The sequence below is a fragment of the Denticeps clupeoides genome, chromosome 6, assembly GCF_900700375.1.
Source record: "Denticeps clupeoides chromosome 6, fDenClu1.1, whole genome shotgun sequence".
Lineage (NCBI taxonomy): Eukaryota > Metazoa > Chordata > Actinopteri > Clupeiformes > Denticipitidae > Denticeps > Denticeps clupeoides.
In genome coordinates, this window is record NC_041712.1 from 25,099,770 (window position 1) to 25,117,744 (window position 17,975).

At 47.4% G+C, this 17,975-nt stretch overlaps 2 protein-coding genes across 10 annotated transcripts; one reads left to right on the plus strand and one right to left on the minus strand.

Annotated features, from left to right (window-relative positions):
- Window positions 1-42: 42 nt before the first annotated feature.
- Window positions 43-7,321, minus strand: LOC114791877 (sodium- and chloride-dependent GABA transporter ine). 8 transcript variants are annotated; one of them, XM_028982396.1, is made up of 15 exons: window positions 6,898-7,321; window positions 6,724-6,768; window positions 5,372-5,576; window positions 4,595-4,729; window positions 4,293-4,509; window positions 2,599-2,731; window positions 2,396-2,530; window positions 2,219-2,322; window positions 2,021-2,145; window positions 1,834-1,946; window positions 1,618-1,758; window positions 1,176-1,275; window positions 996-1,096; window positions 759-926; window positions 43-664 (listed from the first exon to the last, which is right to left on the minus strand). In XM_028982396.1, the coding sequence occupies exons 3-15, from the start codon at window positions 5,496-5,498 to the stop codon at window positions 542-544; spliced, it is 1,722 nt and encodes a 573-aa protein (XP_028838229.1). In that variant the 5' UTR covers window positions 5,499-5,576; window positions 6,724-6,768; window positions 6,898-7,321; the 3' UTR covers window positions 43-541. The 8 variants fall into 8 exon arrangements, 6 of the variants coding, with proteins under 6 accessions (XP_028838229.1, XP_028838230.1, XP_028838227.1 ...); XM_028982397.1 differs by having other exon boundaries at window positions 773-926; window positions 4,592-4,729; XM_028982394.1 differs by having other exon boundaries at window positions 4,592-4,729.
- On the plus strand, window positions 6,994-17,460 carry LOC114791878 (flotillin-2a). Of its 2 annotated transcripts, none has more exons than XM_028982402.1 (11): window positions 6,994-7,148; window positions 9,125-9,206; window positions 10,405-10,495; window positions 12,175-12,298; window positions 13,694-13,812; window positions 14,060-14,173; window positions 14,248-14,367; window positions 14,457-14,671; window positions 14,878-15,061; window positions 15,151-15,297; window positions 16,068-17,460. In XM_028982402.1, exons 1-11 carry the CDS (start codon window positions 7,100-7,102, stop codon window positions 16,104-16,106), a joined length of 1,284 nt encoding a protein of 427 aa, XP_028838235.1. In that variant the 5' UTR covers window positions 6,994-7,099; the 3' UTR covers window positions 16,107-17,460. The 2 variants fall into 2 exon arrangements, with proteins under 2 accessions (XP_028838235.1, XP_028838234.1); XM_028982401.1 differs by lacking the exon at window positions 10,405-10,495 and adding an exon at window positions 10,759-10,849 and having other exon boundaries at window positions 7,100-7,148.
- Window positions 17,461-17,975: the final 515 nt, after the last annotated feature.

Sequence of the window (17,975 nt, forward strand, 5' to 3'; positions counted from 1 at the left end):
CACATTTTTTTTTTTTATTACCTCCAAACAGAGGGGTGAGAAAGTTTAGTGGCACCATAAAAGAAGGTCTTTGATTTATAATCATTTAATTCACACATTCTGGAAAATGCAGCATATGTTCATTTTGTATATAATGTGTATAATTAATAAGGTGAACTGTGTGTGTGAGTATGTATGTACATATACATCACTAAAGACAGAGAGGTGAAATGAACCGCTGAGTGCTGGGACTGTTTTTTTTCTGTAGACCAGGTCATTGTCTTCTGTGGAGGGGACGCTGCCATCATAGCTGAACTCATGAAATGGACTCTTCTCTGGGAAAGGTGTCATGCCAACTTCCCCTCTTATCACCCAGGACAGACAGGGCCAGGGAATATTTCATTCCACTATTCTGTCTTCATTTCAACTTTTAAAATTGCAGTCAAGTTGGTGACTATTCCTATTTGCAGTTCACGCCATGGCCGCCAGCACCGTTCCCACATCGTACAACTAAATTCTTCCTTTTGTTGTTGTTATTTTGTACTGATGAACGCACTTTAGTTCATAAATTAGTCTGAATTGTATTCTTCTCCGGCAAGGCCCCTGTCGGTCCATGGCTCTGCAAATGGAACAGACTTGCTTTCTTCTCATCCAGGGCAAAAGGAGTCAGTGACTTCATTAATTTCTATAAAAAAAAGTTTAAAAGAGATGTGTATATTCACTCTGACTGGTAGGTAATAAATGCTGTAAAAGTGAACAGACAGGGTGCGCAGGTCTACCTCCAGGAACGTGCCTGGAAGAACCCATAAGGTGTGCACAGCCGCCAGAGGGATCCAGATAATGGACGCCAGTGCGATCATCCAGCCGATCCCCTGAGCCCATGCCGGGTACACATAGTCTTCGTACCGGGCAGGTTTAAACTGGATGACTGAGAAGACCAGGATGATCTGCAGAGGAGGACCCAATTGTGAGGAGTTGTCACGCATTTCACAAATCATCTTTATTTGGGCACGTACTGTAATCAGAACCGGGCAGATCAGCCACCAGCACACTTTAAAGAAGATGGAAGGACCGTTTCCTGTCATCTCCTTCAGATTGTCTGAAAGTCTTCTCACACCTGGACATACAACACATAATTTCTATATTTTTCCTCACGTGTCACCAGAGACGTTTTTTTTTTTTTAAACGCATCTCACCATAAACCCAGCAGATAGCAACTATTTCGAAGAACGCAAGGAACATGATGGACACGATGGCTGTGTAGTGGTCCATCAGCTGGAACACGTAGATCCCACACTGTAAAAAAAGAGAGATGCACAGGCTTCAAAATACAACTAAAGATTGGTCCATTTCGCCATATTTGCTCAGTTTTTATTTTTATTTTCATCCTACTGCATCAATGAAAGACCCTCAGATCCAAATCCGTAGCAACACACAAACCGACAGTTAATACTCTGCTGCTGGTGGAACTGACTGGGAAATATCTTTCTACATTTATTTATACGCAGTATTTTTCCAGAGCGCCTTACAGTCAGTAGTGACGGGGACAGTCCCCCTGGGCTTCAGGGTCTTGCTCAGGGACACTTTAAAATGAAATACTGTGGCTACCACCTGAAGGTGAAGCGTCCCTGCTGTTACCTGCATGACGTGAGGGATCCCCAGCAGGAAGGCCACGCCGCAGACCACCAGCACCAGCAGTTCTTTCCGTCTGAGGTATTTCAGCAGCGGTTCGCTGAAACTGTCCAGTAAACTCGTAACCATCACCTCCACCATGGCGAACTGCAAGACATCACAGAGTCCATCATGCACCTCACACTCGGTGGCATCTGCAGATGTTCAACTGGGAAACCCCACCTGACTGTCCAGCCCCAGGCACAGTAGCATGAAAAAGAAGAGGATGGCCCACAGCGGGGCCACAGGCATGGTCACAAAGGCTTCTGGGTAAACCATGAAGACCAAGCCTGGACCTGGAACCCATGTACAGTCCCGTTATTATCATTTGGTCCACATTACAGCCCAGTGTCCATCATGGAGGACATACCATCCACCGCGATGTCAGTGACGGGAACGTTCTGCAGGTGGGACATGTAGCCAAATGCGGAGAAGATGACAAAGCCGGCGAGGATGCTGGTGGCAGAGTTGGTGACGGCGATGGCCAGAGTGTCCCTGCAGTGAGGAAGAGACGCAGCTGAGCCCAGTGTCACCCGAGAAGCCGAACACGATCACCAGCGAGCCTCACTTCAGCACGTCGTTGTTGAAGGAATTGTAGCTGGACATGGCCATCAGCGAGCCGAAGCCGATCCCGATGGAGTTGAAGATCTGCGCTGCGGCGTTGACCCACACCTGAAGAAGGCGCACAGACTACACGTGAGGGGCGGAACCAGGCGGCACCGGCGCCTGAGCGAGCGAGCCACACCTCCACCGACAGCAGCTTCTCCCACTCGGGCACCAGGTAGAAGCGGATGCCCGTCATGGCGCCCGGGAGCTGCACGTTGTTGATCAGCAGCGCCAGCAGGACGATGTAGGGGAACAGGGCTGTGAAGTAGACCACCTGAAGACAGCAGAGAGAGGCGCGCAAATACACGACCCGCCTGGTGCCTGGAGCACCACTCGCCTCACCTTCCCAGTCGACTTGACGCCCTTGAAGATGCAGAAGTAGTTGAGGATCCAGGCGAGCAGGAGCAGCAGGAGCAGCTCCCACCTCAGCGTCCCGGCTTGCTCCACTCCGCCGGTCCGATCCAGAACTTTATAACTTTCACACACAAAACAGATTATTCCATTCTGATATTTTTAATTACTCAGCAAATGGAGTATGAAGCAGGGAAGTTCATCCCATTAGGCCACAAAGGACAGACAAGCTGCTGTCTATCAGGAACTGCAGGGAAAGGCACTGTTTTCATTAATATTCAACAGTTTATTCTAATATGAACCAGCCCCAAGTCCAGCCCAAAGTCCAACGTGTGACGTTTCAGGTTTTATGTTTAACTGCTAAAGTAAAAATGTAACTGCTGTACAGTAAAACATTTAGAATACATCACTGGCCTAATTATTAATTATTGGCCTTCTACTGTATTTGAAGTGAAAGTGATTAGTTGTCACATGAAATGAAATGCATTTAGCCCATCCGAGGAGAGAGCAGTGTTTGGGGACGGTACCTTGATCAAGGGGACCTCAGTGGCACCTTGGCGGCTCAGGGTTTGAACCTGTAAACATTTGATTACGGGCCCACTAGGCCACCACTTGATCATAATACTCAAAACATCATATCGAATATGATCAAATAAGCTGTGCAGCTGCAGGGCTTCCAAAAAGCACTTACCAACATTGTTCTAGTGTAAAAATGAATTTAATGAGTAATAATACTAAGGGACTTCCAGTATGTACCTCCAGTGTTGCCAGATTGGGCGCTTTTCTGCCTAGCTTTTCGTGTTTACTTCTGCTTTGTTTGGTTTCTCTGCGATTATTTTGTGTTTCTATTTTCAACAAAAACAGAAATGCACGAATAAAGTAATTATGAACTAACTGACAAATGCAATTTAATAAATTGAGTTCTTAAAAATAAATTAATTCCTAATGGCCAGCACTGCTAAATCATTCCACCAGCAGGGAAACAAGAAACTTTGGCCGATCTCTCGAGTGAGGAAACTACTGGATTCACTACAGTTGCACTCAAAATTAACATAATATTCAACCCCAAATTAGGTTTATTGACAAAATGCAACAAACAACCAAACAGGAACTATTTAAATAGCTCAACACAGCTCAATTTACACGGTCAATGCAAATTCAATAGTTCATTATACCCAGGAAAATGATAATTGTGATAAATAATTGCTCGTTTCATTTGTTTATTGTATACAACTGTGCATTTTGACAGTGAACCTAATGTCCCATGAGGCTGAATCAGATACGGACTTGTCATTAGGCTGCATTTTTTTATATGCAGTCTGTGCTTTGGTTGCATTACTTTCTACTTTCTTCTTAAATTACTTTTAATGGGCTAAAACTATTTTTTGCTGTATCATGCAACATTAAGGTTTATGGCCTGCCACAGATAAGTCGGCTGTATACACACAGCTATTTACACCCTGCGGTGGTGACCTTTCACCCCAGCTGGAATGTTGTGACCGGTGGGCACGACTTCAACAGGCTTAATGGTCGCTAAATGAGTGGATGTGGCTCTTCCATGCCAACCAGCCACTAGCTACGTGCCAGGTTCCCATCATGCCCTGCAGTCTCCTGCATCCCGACAGAAGGGCGAGGAGCAGCACACGCCTTCTCCAGTCAGGGAGATGCACAGAATGGCCTCTTACTTAAAGAACTGCTGGCTGGCCGTGGAGGAGGAGTAAGAGGAGGAAGAGCTGTTGCTGGCGTGGTCGGTGCAGTTGGGCTGGTTCCAGCTGTTGTTGCAGCTGTGCCAGGGCAGCGGGCTCTGGAAGGAGCTGAACAGGTAGTACAGGCTCCAGGTGATGATGACGTTGTAGTAGGTGCACATGATGAAGGAGATGGTGACGGTCGCCAACCCCACACCTACACACACACCAATCGCCAGCCGGTCATTGCTTCTCAAAAGCCAGCGGTCGTGACACGGAGATCAGTGCGGGCAACTAACCACCTTTCAGCAACGGGCAGACCTTCGCCAGCGCCTGAACCGGCCCCCTCCGCAAGTACTGACCGACGATCAGCTCCATGTAGAGCAGCGGGATGCCCAGCACCACCAGCATCAGCAGGTAAGGGAGCAGGAAGGCGCCTGTGTGGGCCCACGACAGACACGTTCCCTGTCATCTCAGCCATGAAGGGACATGTAGGAACTATACGACAGGTCTTTTAAAGAAGTAGTATAGCTATTCTGATTTTTTTTTAAATCACTTAGCAGTCATCTTCCAGGGGAAAAATATGAATCATGATGAGTTTTGTAATGAAATAATGAGCTTGAACGTGAAACAAATGGTTTCCTGCCTAGTCTGGCTGTTTTTAATTCTACTTTGTTAGGCTGTTCTGAGATCAGTTTGACTTCTTTTCCAACATATGCACCTGCAAAAATACATGAAAAAAGGATGAGAGTAAAAAGAACAAAAGTCCATTACTATGGGACAACACTGGTAAATCATTCCACCAGCACTGAAAAGAAGAAGGGAAGGAGACACCAAGAAAAACAGCACATTACAGACATGGACACCAAGAAGCACATTACATGGCATGGACATCCTGCTCAAACACTGACAACCATTCAGAAAACAGTGTGTTCCAATATATGCAACTTATAAATCCATAAAACAGCACAATAAGACAACAAATACACAGAGGTTTGTGTTCTGACTGTCCAGGAGGAAAAAACCTTCACCGTTGCTCTAAACATGGACAATGATCTCATAATTGATCTTGGTCCTACCTCCCCCACTCCTGTAGCACAGGTATGGAAACCTCCAGACATTCCCCAGACCCACGGCACAGCCAATCCCGGCCAGCGTGAACTCGATCTGCCTGCTCCATGTCACCCTGTTCTGCTCACCGGCCATGTCTGTCCCTGACTGCGGAGTTCCCTCCAGACCACGTGGAAATGGGATCCGTCACCATTCCCGATCAGTAATGATTACCTGGGCGGGGAACCAACAATCCTCATCATGCATTTGGATAAAGTGGTTTTATAAGTGCTGGCCTGTAAATCAGTGTCAACCAGATAAATCTTTTATTACTGCAGCTGCACCCACGTGAGTTGAATGTTACATTTTCTTTGCAAAGGCTTCCATTGAGCTCGTGGAAACAATTCAACTAGTTTACGGACCATATAATAAGTATTAATGTATTTTTTGTTTTAAACCAGAGCTGTTCCTCTGCGTTCATCCTTGCAGAGCGTCAGAACCTTTGCGACACCTGTCCACTAGGTGGCAGCAGCTGACTGTGGCGACAGAAGCTGACCGTGGCGAAACCTGTCCACTAGGTGGCAGCAGCTGACTGTCCTCCGGCTCCCACAGCGCTTCTGAATTAATATTCCGTCCTCATTCTGAATCCTGCTGTAGCACCAGCTACGTTTTTAAAGTACCGAAACGTGATGAGACGTTTCATTTAAAAAAAAAAAAAAAAAGTGAAGTGATTGTCACATGTGATACACAGCAGCACAGCACACAGTGAAATGCACACAGTGCACACAGTGTCCTCTGCATTTAACCCATCACCCTGAGTGAGCAGTGGGCAGCCATGACAGGCGCCCGGGGAGCAGTGTGTGGGGACGGTGATCTGCTCAGTGACACCTCAGTGGCACCTTGGCGGATCGGGATTCGAACCTGCAACCTTCTGATTACAGGGCCGCTTCCTTAACCGCTAGGCCACCACTGCCCTCCGCTAGGCCACCACTGCTTGCACGTTCTTTCCTGACAACTTCGGCCTTATCAGGGCTCTTAGTTTTGCAACTTAAGATCTATAGAAACCGAATGAGAATTGCTGGTGTCGTATTCTTGTAAGTCGCTTTGGATAAAAGCGTTTGATAAGTAAAGTAAAGTAAAGTAAAGCTTGATAAAAAACTGCGTGGTGCGAAACCTAAGCTTAAAAACAGAATAAGTCTTGTAAAACATTTTATTAAGTAAAATGAAGTGACTAATTTGTATTGTGTGCGTGTGTGTGTGTTTGTGTATATGTATACAATTCAAAATGAAGCAGAGTTGAAGATCCATAGTATGGTTTTGTGATTAATGAAATATAGTTAAAAAATTACATCGTTTTTTTGTTAATATAATTTTTTTTTACCTCTGAATGTTATGGTGGTTCCTCCAATGTCTTTAAAAAACTCTTCTGAAAAACAATTTATTGCCTGTCTATTAATTCAGTTCGATTTCTCCTTGACCGTGTATGATATCTTTTATTTATTACTCTCTTATTTTCATTGCATTTCACATTTTAAAGAGTATTTTTGTTATTTACCTGCTTCATATAAGTCTTCTCACTTCCGAGTCGTCGTTCTTGCCCAGCTAGACGCTCTTTGGTTTGACGCAGTGCGTCCTTGACGCGCGGCATTCGGGGAAATGGGCGGGGCCACGAGTGGGCGCTGAGGGCGGTGCGGAGTAAACGCGACGGAGCCGCGGAGTTTCCCCCCTTCTGCGCTGCTGCTACTACACCGATCAACATGGGCAACTGTTACACCGTCGGGCCAAACGAGGCGCTGGTGGTGTCTGGTGAGTAAAGTCGCAATTCGGATATAAAGTACGGCTGCCGCCAACCGCCCGGATTTTCTCCAGAGCGGCGGTAATTATCGCCTCACTTCCGCCGGTTTTGTTTGCGTTAGTGCAGCTGTTCGATTTGGGTGAAAGTGCGCCGTGTGGTCACAAAGAAAAGTAAAAAAAAAAAAAAAAAAGCGCGCTCGAATAAAAGTGTGGATTTTTCTACCACTTTGAATTAGTGATCGATACGGATTTTTATGTCTGAGCTAGAACACGTGATACGACATAATCTAGCCAATACCTTCCTATCGATAAGCGATCGATCACAATTGAAACTGTACCTTTGGTCTGTCCTGCCCCCTTTTATCTTTTTTTAAATATATAACGTAAATCACGGCCGCTTGATTTGCGCTGCATGTGCGGAGGCCCCGCCCCCCGCGTATGAGTGGAGGCCCCGCCCCCAAGTCTCACGCTTACGTGCGTTCAACGTCCAGAATCGACCACCAGGTCATGATGTCTCTCATCACGATTAATCGATTTTGTAATCCATCGTACTGACTCCTCCCACAACCTGTGAAAATTGTTTGTTTGTTTTCTACTTTTTTTGCTCAGTTTACGACTTGCTTTCCTACGGTTGTGGTAAGGATGTGAGCTTTAAAGCGTCTCGTGCAAAATCCTTTTCCGGGGAGGGATTTTCATCGGCGACTTTCGCTTTATTGAATGTTCCGGATTTCTCCGTTAGATCAGTAATCCTGAAGGCGCGTGGATCTGATCAGGGAACCGTCCACCTGTTGATGACACGAGCAACACAAGTGACAGCACCATGCTGGAGGTCGGCCACTTCGAAAGCCAGGAAACCTTTCTACGCCCGTTTCATCCCTTGTTTCATTACGGAACCGTAGTCCGCTTTTTCCATCACGTTTTACCGTACACGCTCATGTGTGCTCGTTCGGACCTGGTGGGTCTGAACGATTAATCGTGTGTCCTTTATTCGTTTTATTAGTGAAGTGAAAGCGATTCATTGTTTCACAACTTGAAACCGTACGATTAAGAGTCCAGTTCCGTCACCGAGATTTCATTATGCAGCATGTATAAATACACCAAATATGTTCTGATTGTCGTTCTTTTGGTTTGGTGATAATACAGGGTGGGCCATTTATATGGGTACACCTTAATAAAATGGGAGTGGTTGGTGACATTGAACACATTTTATAAGTGGTCAGAAACTTGTAAATAACTCATGAAACCAAGCACACCGTTGTTTTTCTTGTGAAATTACCAATACATTTGATCACATGACCCTCTTCCTATTGAAAAAACAAAGTTGGATCCAATGGCCGACTTCAAAATGGCCACTATGGTCACCACCCATCTTGAAAAGTTTGCCCCCCTCACATATACTAATGTGCCACAAACAGGACGTTAATATCACCAACCATTCCCATTTTATTAAGGTGGATCCATATAAATGGCCACCCTGTAGTTTTGCTAGTAAAACGGGGAACTCTGTTCCGTCCTCTTTTTCTTGGTTTTCAGGAATTATGGACTTAATGGACGTGAGCTCTTTTCGTCTGCGTTTTTATTTCAGCAGAATAAAAGGGAACTTGTTCCCAGCCTCATTTACCCAAAAAAAAAAAAAAAAAAGAACTAAATCTGTTAGATCCCTTTTTTGTTCCGTTTCCCGAGCGGCATATCTTCTTAATTTCCCGTCTGCGCTTCTCAGTTTAATTTCCTTCGGCACTGAGGCCCGCTGTGGCGTCTGTATGCGCCCTGTATGGAGAAGAGGGGAATAGCTCTCCATCCCTGGACACGGTGAGGTCTGTTTTACAGAGAACGGCACGAATGATTGAATTGTTTAGCTGCTGAATGTATTGCTGTGGTCAGACTGGTCATCAGAGACGGGGAAACGTTCTCCTCTAAATATGTAGAAACCCGTGAAGAATCTGCCGTGGAAACCCCGCTTTTATTCTGCCTCGTTTCGCCCCCTGCAGGCGGCTGCTGCGGCTCCGACCAGAAGACGTACACGGTGGGCGGCTGGGCCTGGGCGTGGTGGCTCATCACCGACATCCAGAAGTAAGACTTCGTCCCGCCGCCTCTCCCCCCTCGACGTTAACGCGCGTGGCCTGAAAACGCCAACTCGGAAGCCGCCGTCACGAATCGGGGCCTTCGGCGCCGCCCCGCCCAGACAAAGCAACACGACTGGAGCCGGGCGTGGCATTAAAAACACGGCAGAACCTCGATCCAGTAGTTCCAGTAGACCTTCATGGCCGCTCTGCGCATGGTTCTAACCATCAGCGGCAGCTGTATTATAAATGTGGCCGTGGCGCCGGCGGCGTGACGGCCGGCCTTTAGTACGTGCACTCGCCTCGACTCGCCGCACTACTCGCCGCTCTACTCGCCTCTGGTTGTGCCGGCCCGCCCCGCTTTGTGTGCCTGTGGCAAGCCTGTGCATGTCTTAACGGCTGAGAAGCCCGTGTCCGGGCGGCCTAATCTCATCACCGCTGCTCGCTGCCGCGCTGATTCGATTAGTCCGCCCGGTATCCGGGGAAACCACTTAGCCCCGCCCCGCATCTTCTGGATCCTGCTTTTCCTCTCGATCCCGAGACCTGCACCCCAGAGAGCAGCGGCGATTGGATGCGGGGGCCGAACGACACGTCACAGTTCAACCATCTCTGATCGATACGCGCGATACGAGGGTGCATTTTTAACCCAACGTTTAACTGCATTAACACGATATTTTTGACAGACATCTTATTTCAGTGTCAGGATATGTACTTTCTGACCTTGAAATATTTAAGTCGTCTATTTATGTTTTTTTAGGAGCAGCATATAAAACGTGGGCCGCAAAGTCCGATTTAATTTTGGTCAATCGGAACCCCTTAGTTCATTTTATCCTGATCAGTATTAGCTGGTCTGTTTGTTTTATTATGATTATTAAATGTTATTCATGTTTATTACTATGTAATATTTAGTGCCGTGCGCTGATAAGGTGGAGATAAAAACCCCGAGAGCCTTTTTCTTTTCGCCACCCCGCTGCTGGACGTACCCCCCCCCCCGTCCAGTGTTTACATTCCTCACGGCCTCCATCACGCCGGGGACGAAACCCAATCCGTTCTTTTTTTACGGCGCGGAGAGGAGAGATGCTTCGCTGTGATTGGTCTTCTGTTTCTTAATGACTCTGCGACCCCTGACCTTTCCCCCCCCCCCTTCTCTGCTTCATGCCTAATGGACTGTCTGCCTCTCCTCTTGCGCCCCCCGCCTGCCTGCGTAGGATGTCTCTGGAAATTATGACCATCCTGTGTCGCTGTGAGAATATCGAGACGTCGGAGGGCGTCCCGTTGGACGTGACGGGGGTGGCTCAGGTAATGGTGGAGAAACAACAACGGAGCGAGGGCGAGCTGAGAGAGAGAGAGCGCTAAAAATAAACCGAGCAGGAGTCTGAGCAGATAACGCTTCCGCCTCTTTTCTGTCACTAACCTCTCCACGCTGTGTCCTGCATGTCACAGTGTGTGTGTGTGTGTGTGTGATGTCGTGCTTATTTTTGCTTTTTTTGTCCCCGCCCTCCCTGAACATGCCAGCTCTTTTAGTTCCTTTTGTTGTTGTTTTTCTTTTGCGCTCTCCGCAGGATAACCCTTGAGATTATGACCCTGCAGCCCAAGTGTGACGATGTTGAGACAGCCGAGGGCGTAGCTCTTACTGTCACAGGTGTGGCGCAGGTAAATGTCACCATGTCCCCACCTCCGGGGTTCTTCTGGCCACTTCTCCTGTGGACGGCTGCACCCGTGGGTGGCTGGAGGGGCCAGACATGCACACACACACACTCTCACACACACTCACATCAGCTCTCCGGGGGTATAAAACGATTGACCTGCAGCTGAAAAGATCCTGCGGCGCCATCTTTAGGGCGTGGCCGTGGCTGTTGTGCTGCTGTTTGCTTCATTTTGTTCACGTTTGTGCTTCTGCCGAGCTGTAAAGTGCCACATTTTCTTTAGTTCCCCGTTTATTTTGAAGCTTTTCAGTATTTGAGCATGTTGGGCCGCAGTCGGCACTGAACTCCGCCCCAAATTCCTCCTCGTTTGTTTCTAAATGGAGGAGGACTGGTTTCTGCGCTCCGTTTGGTCGCAGGTCCGGAATGCGGCGCCCGCGGAGCTCATGGCGCTGACGCGTTATTTTTACCCCCCCGCTTAATTTCAAGTCGGCCACTCTGCATGCCGCCATCGTCACTGCGCCTTTTGTGGCTGTCGTGCGTACCCTCCCTCCTCCCAGCAACTGGTTTCTGTCTCCCCCACCTGCTCATGATGGATCAGCTTCTCCTTCCCGCCTGATAACCCCGCCCCTCGCTTGGAGGGTGGGCGGGCAGCAGGCCCTCGGCCCCTCCCAGCACGCTGCTGATGTGCATGTGTGTGAGCGATGGTGACTTCAGGCTCCTCTGGCGGCTCATCTCATTAATATAATACCCCCCACCCCCACCCCCCAGTAAACCTGGAGCGTTTATTCACAGTCTCACGTTGCTCCACACACACCATCACACTCCTCCTTCCATATTCGCCCTGTTTGGGCGTGGTCACCCTCATTAATAGTGTTGCATGAATCATTATCTGTACAGTAGTGCAGTGTGTGGGGACGGTACCTTGTATGGAAGCATGGCGTCCAGTTCCTGTGTGAGCAGCAGTCTGAATTGACTGTGGGGGTGAGGGTGGCCCACCACCCAGAAACACCCCGACAGCAGAACCCAAACACTGATGTAGGGACAGGAGACCCAAGCACAAGCAGAACAGTTCAGTGGAGGAAGAGCTTCTGGAGTGACTGAAAGATGTTGACTTTGCGAGGTCACATTCAGACTGTAAAGGTGCTGCACTGTCGTCCCTGCTGAAGAATGCTGGGTTTAAAGATGCAGAACGTCAGGAAAGTTCATTTTAAAAGTACGGAAGAGAAGACTGTGCTGCCTCTGCTGTCTGAATGTGAGCGTCCTGCTCTCCTGAAAGGTCTCCAGGCTGCTCGTGTCCCTGACTGACGCGCCGTCACCCTCTCCTCCCGACAGGTGAAGGTGATGAACGACCGAGAGCTGCTGGGCTACGCCTGCGAGCAGTTCCTGGGGAAGTCCGTGCAGGAGATCAAGAGCGTGATTTTACAGACTCTGGAGGGCCACCTTCGCTCCATCTTGGGTGAGTTGTGTCGTGGAGAAAACGTGGAGGCCGCCTAGCGGTTAAGGAAGCGGCCTCGTAATCAGAAGGTTGTCGGTTCAAATCCCGATCCGCCATGGTGCCACTGAGGTGCCACTGAACAAAGCACCGTCCCCACACACTGCTCCCCGGGCGCCTGTCATGGTGCCCACTGCTCACTCAGGGTGATGGTTAAATGCAGAGGACAAATTTCACTGTGTGCACCGTGTGCTGTGCTGCTGTGTATCACAATGACAATCACTTCACTTTACTTTAAACTTTAAAGAGCCGAAGTCGGAAACTTGTTGGGTAAAAAAATAAGTTGAAGTGAAAGTGAAGTGATTGTCATTATGATACACAGCAAGCACAGCACTCAGTTCACACAACGAAAAGTGTTCTCTGCCTTTAACCATCACCCTCAGTGAGCTTTGCTCAGTGGCACCTTGGCAGATCGGGATTCGAACCGGCAACCTTCAGATTATGGGTCCGTTTCTTTACCCAATAGGCCACTGTCAACTGAGTCAAAGAAATGCAGCAAATGTCTTTAATTGGGAGTAGTCCAACAGTAGTCCAACTGTGCCAACATGGAACCTAATGGTCCCCTGATGTTATGGTGAACACCATTCACCAACCACAATATTTGACAGACATTTCTATCGCCATTTCTAGAGGAACTACAATTAATGTTAAACCGTATCACAAAGTCACATTTTCATAATGGGGACTTTTAAAAGCAACATTAGAAGCAATATTATAGATACATGCTTCAGGGGACATTCCCCCTATTGATCTGTCCCAGATCATCAGGCCATCCCTCAATGGGCTGGTCACCAATAATATTTAGGCGTGACTGATGGAAGTTAACACTTATGTCCTTAAATATGAAATCTGACCCAAAATTAGAACTATTTGTGTGTATGCCTGTGAATATGACTGATGTCATTAATCATTTTTAAAAGTAATCTCATGCTATCTAGCTGTTAGATTTTAATTTGGAATGAGTGACCTAGAACTACAGTTTGTGCCTTTGTGTGCTCAGCTGCAAGGACATTTTTCAAAGGCCTCAGAGACCTAGAGAATACCAAAAAGTCCCCAAAAATTATATAGTAGTTCCTGTATAGAAATAATAATTTGAGAACCACTGATCCAGAGAAGCTTAGAATGAAGGTGAGTTCCTCCTGAACATCCAGGTGCTCATCACTTTTTGGGAAGTGGTTTGTTAACAGACGTTCATGGCTTGATAAAACTTTTTTTATTGTACTAAAATTTCAATACTCGCCTAGTTTCTTTCCTTGTGAAGCACAGTTTCTTCAGACCCAGCAGAACGTCACGTGACTGCAGGAAATGAATCGTGTGGCCTGCGGTGGAATGAATCTTCCGTTTCCTGTGTGAACACAGGAACACTGACTGTGGAGCAGATCTACCAGGACAGGGACCAGTTTGCCCGGCTGGTGAGGGAGGTGGCCGCGCCTGACGTCGGCCGCATGGGCATCGAGATCCTCAGCTTTACGATTAAGGTACAGGTGGCACGTTGAAACCCGAAAAAGGAGGTCAAAGTTCATACAGTGAATCAGAACTGTGTCCCAATGAAGACCCAGAGCCAGTATTAGATTTAAAAAACGGAGAAATGTATATTATGTATTTAGTGCTTTTTTTTTTTATTATTAATAATGAATATGATATGATCCGTCTTTTTGGGGCGTTGTTGTGGAGCCTCCTCCCAGATTGGGGTGTAGATGTGGTAACGCTCTGGCCCTGTAACAGGACGTTTATGATAAAGTGGAATACCTCAGCTCCTTGGGAAAGACCCAGACTGCAGCTGTACAGAGAGACGCTGACATCGGGGTGGCGGAAGCCGAGAGAGACGCTGGCATCAAGGTGGGCTTCTTCTCCAGGTTACGCGATGAGAGAGAGAATTCGGTGAAATGACCTGAAGCTACAACTCCCGACAGGAAGCCGAATATAAAAAGCAGATGATGGATGTGAAGTTCCTGGCTGACACCAAGATGGCCGACTCCAAACGAGAGCTGGAGATGCAGAAGGCCTCTTTCAATCAGGAAGTAAACACCAAGGTAAAAACCATGTTCTGGGGAAGGGTCCCCATACGAACTTGCCGTCTTCTCACACGGTGGACTACATGGTTCTCTCTGTGACCAATCAGAAAGCAGAGGCCCAGCTGGCCTACGAGCTGCAGGCGGCGAAGGAGCAGCAGAAGATCCGGCTGGAGGAGATCGAGATCGAGGTGGTGCAGCGGAAGAAGCAGATCTCCATCGAGGACAAGGAGATCGCCAGGACCGAGAAGGAGCTGATCGCCACGGTGAAGCGGCCGGCCGAGGCCGAGGCCTACAGGATGCAGCAAGTGGCGGAGGGGCAGAAGTGAGTTCTTCTGGAAATAGGATTGATTTTCTCCCATCATATGAAATATGACCAGCAGAATCCGAGATTTGATGTTCCTGATCAGTTTCTGTCCAAGACCGGACCTGTGCTGGTCCTCACAAAGCGCAGAATCACAATATTCATATTTCTGTAGAAATTATGTTGGCCGTTGTTGACCTTGTACGTGACCCCTGACCCCGCCGCAGGATAAAGAAGGTGCTGACTGCGCAGGCGGAGGCCGAGAAGATTAAGCGTATCGGCGAGGCGGAGGCGGCCTCCATCGAGGCGGTGGGGAAGGCCGAGGCGGAGAAGATGAGGATGAAGGCGGAGGCCTATCAGCAGTACGGAGAAGCGGCCAAGACCGCCCTGGTGCTGGAGGCTCTGCCCAAGGTACGCGGGCGCCGCGACGCCGTCGTTTCAGCGTCATGTGATGAGCTTTCGCTCACCTTTTTTTTTTCTTCCTTTTTTCTGGTAAACAGATTGCTGGTAAAGTGGCGGCGCCGCTGGCCAAGACCAACGAGATCGTGATCCTCAGCGAAGGAAGCCGCGTGACCGGCGAGGTGAACCGCCTGCTGGCGGAGCTGCCCGTGTCGGTAAATGCCCTGACTGGGGTCGACCTGACCAAGGTGAGTCCGGTGCGCTTTCAGCGGCTCCTGTGATTGGCCGGTTTCATCAACAGTGACATTTATTTCTTCTATAGAACATAATCACATGCAGTACGTCTCAAGGGGCTTTGACAGGCCATACAGTTGACACATAACACACTTGACCCTTTACAAGGAAAAACGTCACTAAAAAATACTCTAGTAGAGAGAAAAAAGAAAGGAAGAAACCTTGGGACGGAGTGATAGAGAGAGGGACCTCCTTCCAGGGTAGAGTGACCCTGCTGTTGGTGTGTCCATTTAATGCCACTGGTCCATATGAAGATCCCTGTATCTGTAGCCGGTGTTACGGTGTTGGTGGCTGTGGTGACCCTCTGGTACGTTTCATCCTGGGATGAGTTACCAGGATCTAGAGGAACTCCGAGAGAGACATATTGGGACCGAGTGGTTAAGGTGGTTGTCTGTCGATACCTGTGCAACATGAGATGAGATGTTTAACTGTTATGGAATGCTTGAATAAAAAGATGTCTTCAGCCTGGACGTAAATATTAAAAATATTAGCTCTGTGGCAGACGCTCGTCCACCTGCTGAGATCTTGTTCCTTCTCGGTACCAGTGAGAGTCCGGTGGGCGTAATTCTCGCGTAACAATCTGTTAACAACTCACGCAGGTCATCAGTCTACGTTGAGCTTTGCATGTTAATAAAAGAATTTTATAGTCGGTTTTACAGCCAATGCAGTGAGGACAGAATCGGTGTGACGCGTTTCCACAGACATTAACCAGGTTATTTTACAGATACCGCTGCTCCAGAAAATCACCAACCCTCAGGCGTGAGCGCCGCCCGGCGTCCTCTAGCGTTGACTGCCTTCATCAGTGGACTCCGCCCTGCCCACCCTGCAGAGGAGGTCACGTGGTGCCTTTCAGCTACAGGACCAGAGAACCTGCACGTTACCTCATAGCTTCATAGTTTTATTTGTTCGTCGTCTTTTACTTTTTTTAAAGCCTCCGGTCACAGAAGGAAGCGACTTCCTCTCACTACTGGTTTCATTCTTCAGCCAGGCCCCGTCTATGCAGATCATTAGAACCGCTGGCAACTCACTCGTTTAGGGCCCGTTTATAAACCAGGGAAATACTGTGACCTTTATTTTAATTTTTTATCCCTCATCAGCTGCAAAGAAGTCAGTCAGATGTCAGGAGGCTTCATTTACTGAGTCCATTTAAATGTGAATAGAAGCATCTTTCAATATGCACCTATTTCACCATCATTTCTTGACCGTGAAGTTGCCTGTTATTGTTGGATTTTTTAACATGTGTTTTAGACACTCCTGTTTGTGCCTTTAAATGCTGTAGCATTAGATCTAAAGCCAGTTCCTTGTTCTTGCCATGATGATGCTTCCAATCGTTCTGTACGGTGCCATTTTGTTTTTTACCCTGTTGGGTTTGTAGAAGGTTAAGATCATTAAATGATTTATTGTTCTAACTTCTTTCACAAATCGACTTAATGAGAGAAAAGCATATCCCTTTCATAATTACCCCTAACAAAACAGTCAGCGGTTTGAACGCCTTATAAAAAACATAACTCCCACTATAATTCATCATTGGACACGACTTTGTGCCGTTAAATCTCACGTTTTCTGATTTTTTCTACATAAGTCGCTTCATTTCATTGTTAACACTCAACCTCAAGTACTAACAAGTGCCCAAACTCCAGCTGTCTTTTTCTTTCATATTCTGCCAAGTGAATGTCTATTATTAATTGTAGAAGAGGAATATTGGTCTATAAATATAGTATTAGACCAACATATTAATGCCTTGAACTATGATGCCGTGTCATATGTTTTGTTTAGTTTTTTTATTTCATATACAAAAAAAAAACAGGAAACAGACTACCTATAAGGACCGACTGTATGGAGGAAATGTGACTTTAGTCTCAATTATGACTGAAATGTCTGTAAATGTGCCACGTGTTTGGTGGAAAGCAGCTGAATTTGCGTTTCTGATTGTTCTAGAAGAGTGGGTCTTTCATGGTCTTTTACACGTTACATGTGTCTTTTACACTGATACAAGAGATTTTCGGGGAATTATAATCCAATGTGCATTATAAATAAAAATGTATTATTCTTGATATTATCATCATTATGTACTGTTGCATGTCCTGCGTTCTGTAATAAATGTTTAACACACCACAGACTGCAGCTCTGTTTAATGTCATTGTCAGAAACATTCAGATGAACAAATGCAGAATTCCTCCAGCTGGTGGCGCTGCGCTGTCAGTTCACACGGACCTTCGTTACAGGGCTTTTCCTCTTCTGTGTGTATATCCCCAGTGCCACCATGTACAGGTGCTCGGTCACCTGCACCTTCACTCACTGCTTACTTTATATTGCAAATATTCTTTATTTAATAAAGACCGAGTGGGTGTGTGTGCAAGTCCAGGGTAGTTGGTAGCAGCATGGATATGTGGTGTGTGTTTGTGCAGAGGTCCAGTGAGCCCTGATGTTAATTAGGAGGTGTGTGTGTGTGTACTGGGAATTTAGCAGTTTGAGGGCAGTGTAGTAGAAACTGTGGAGGGGACAGGTGGCCTGCACAGGAACAATGGAAGGTCATGAGCTCTGGACAGGAACAGTTGAGGGGTCAGGAGATCTGGACAGGAACAGTTGAGGGGTCAGGAAGTTTGGACAGGAACAGTGGAAGGTCAACAGC

Excerpts from the sequence above, each read along its gene's own strand:
- LOC114791877 (XM_028982395.1), bottom strand. The coding sequence starts at position 5,498 with ATGGCCGGTGAGCAGAACAGGGTGACATGGAGCAGGCAGATCGAGTTC. Across the intron at positions 2,323-2,395 it reads AGAAGCTGCTGTCGGTGGAG|GTGTGGGTCAACGCCGCAGC; the intron begins GTGTGGCTCGCT and ends CGCCTTCTTCAG. Across the intron at positions 1,097-1,175 it reads TGCTATCTGCTGGGTTTATG|GTGTGAGAAGACTTTCAGAC; the intron begins GTGAGATGCGTT and ends TTGTATGTCCAG.
- LOC114791878 (XM_028982402.1), top strand. The coding sequence starts at position 7,100 with ATGGGCAACTGTTACACCGTCGGGCCAAACGAGGCGCTGGTGGTGTCT. Across the intron at positions 7,149-9,124 it reads CGAGGCGCTGGTGGTGTCTG|GCGGCTGCTGCGGCTCCGAC; the intron begins GTGAGTAAAGTC and ends CGCCCCCTGCAG. Across the intron at positions 14,368-14,456 it reads ATCAGGAAGTAAACACCAAG|AAAGCAGAGGCCCAGCTGGC; the intron begins GTAAAAACCATG and ends GTGACCAATCAG.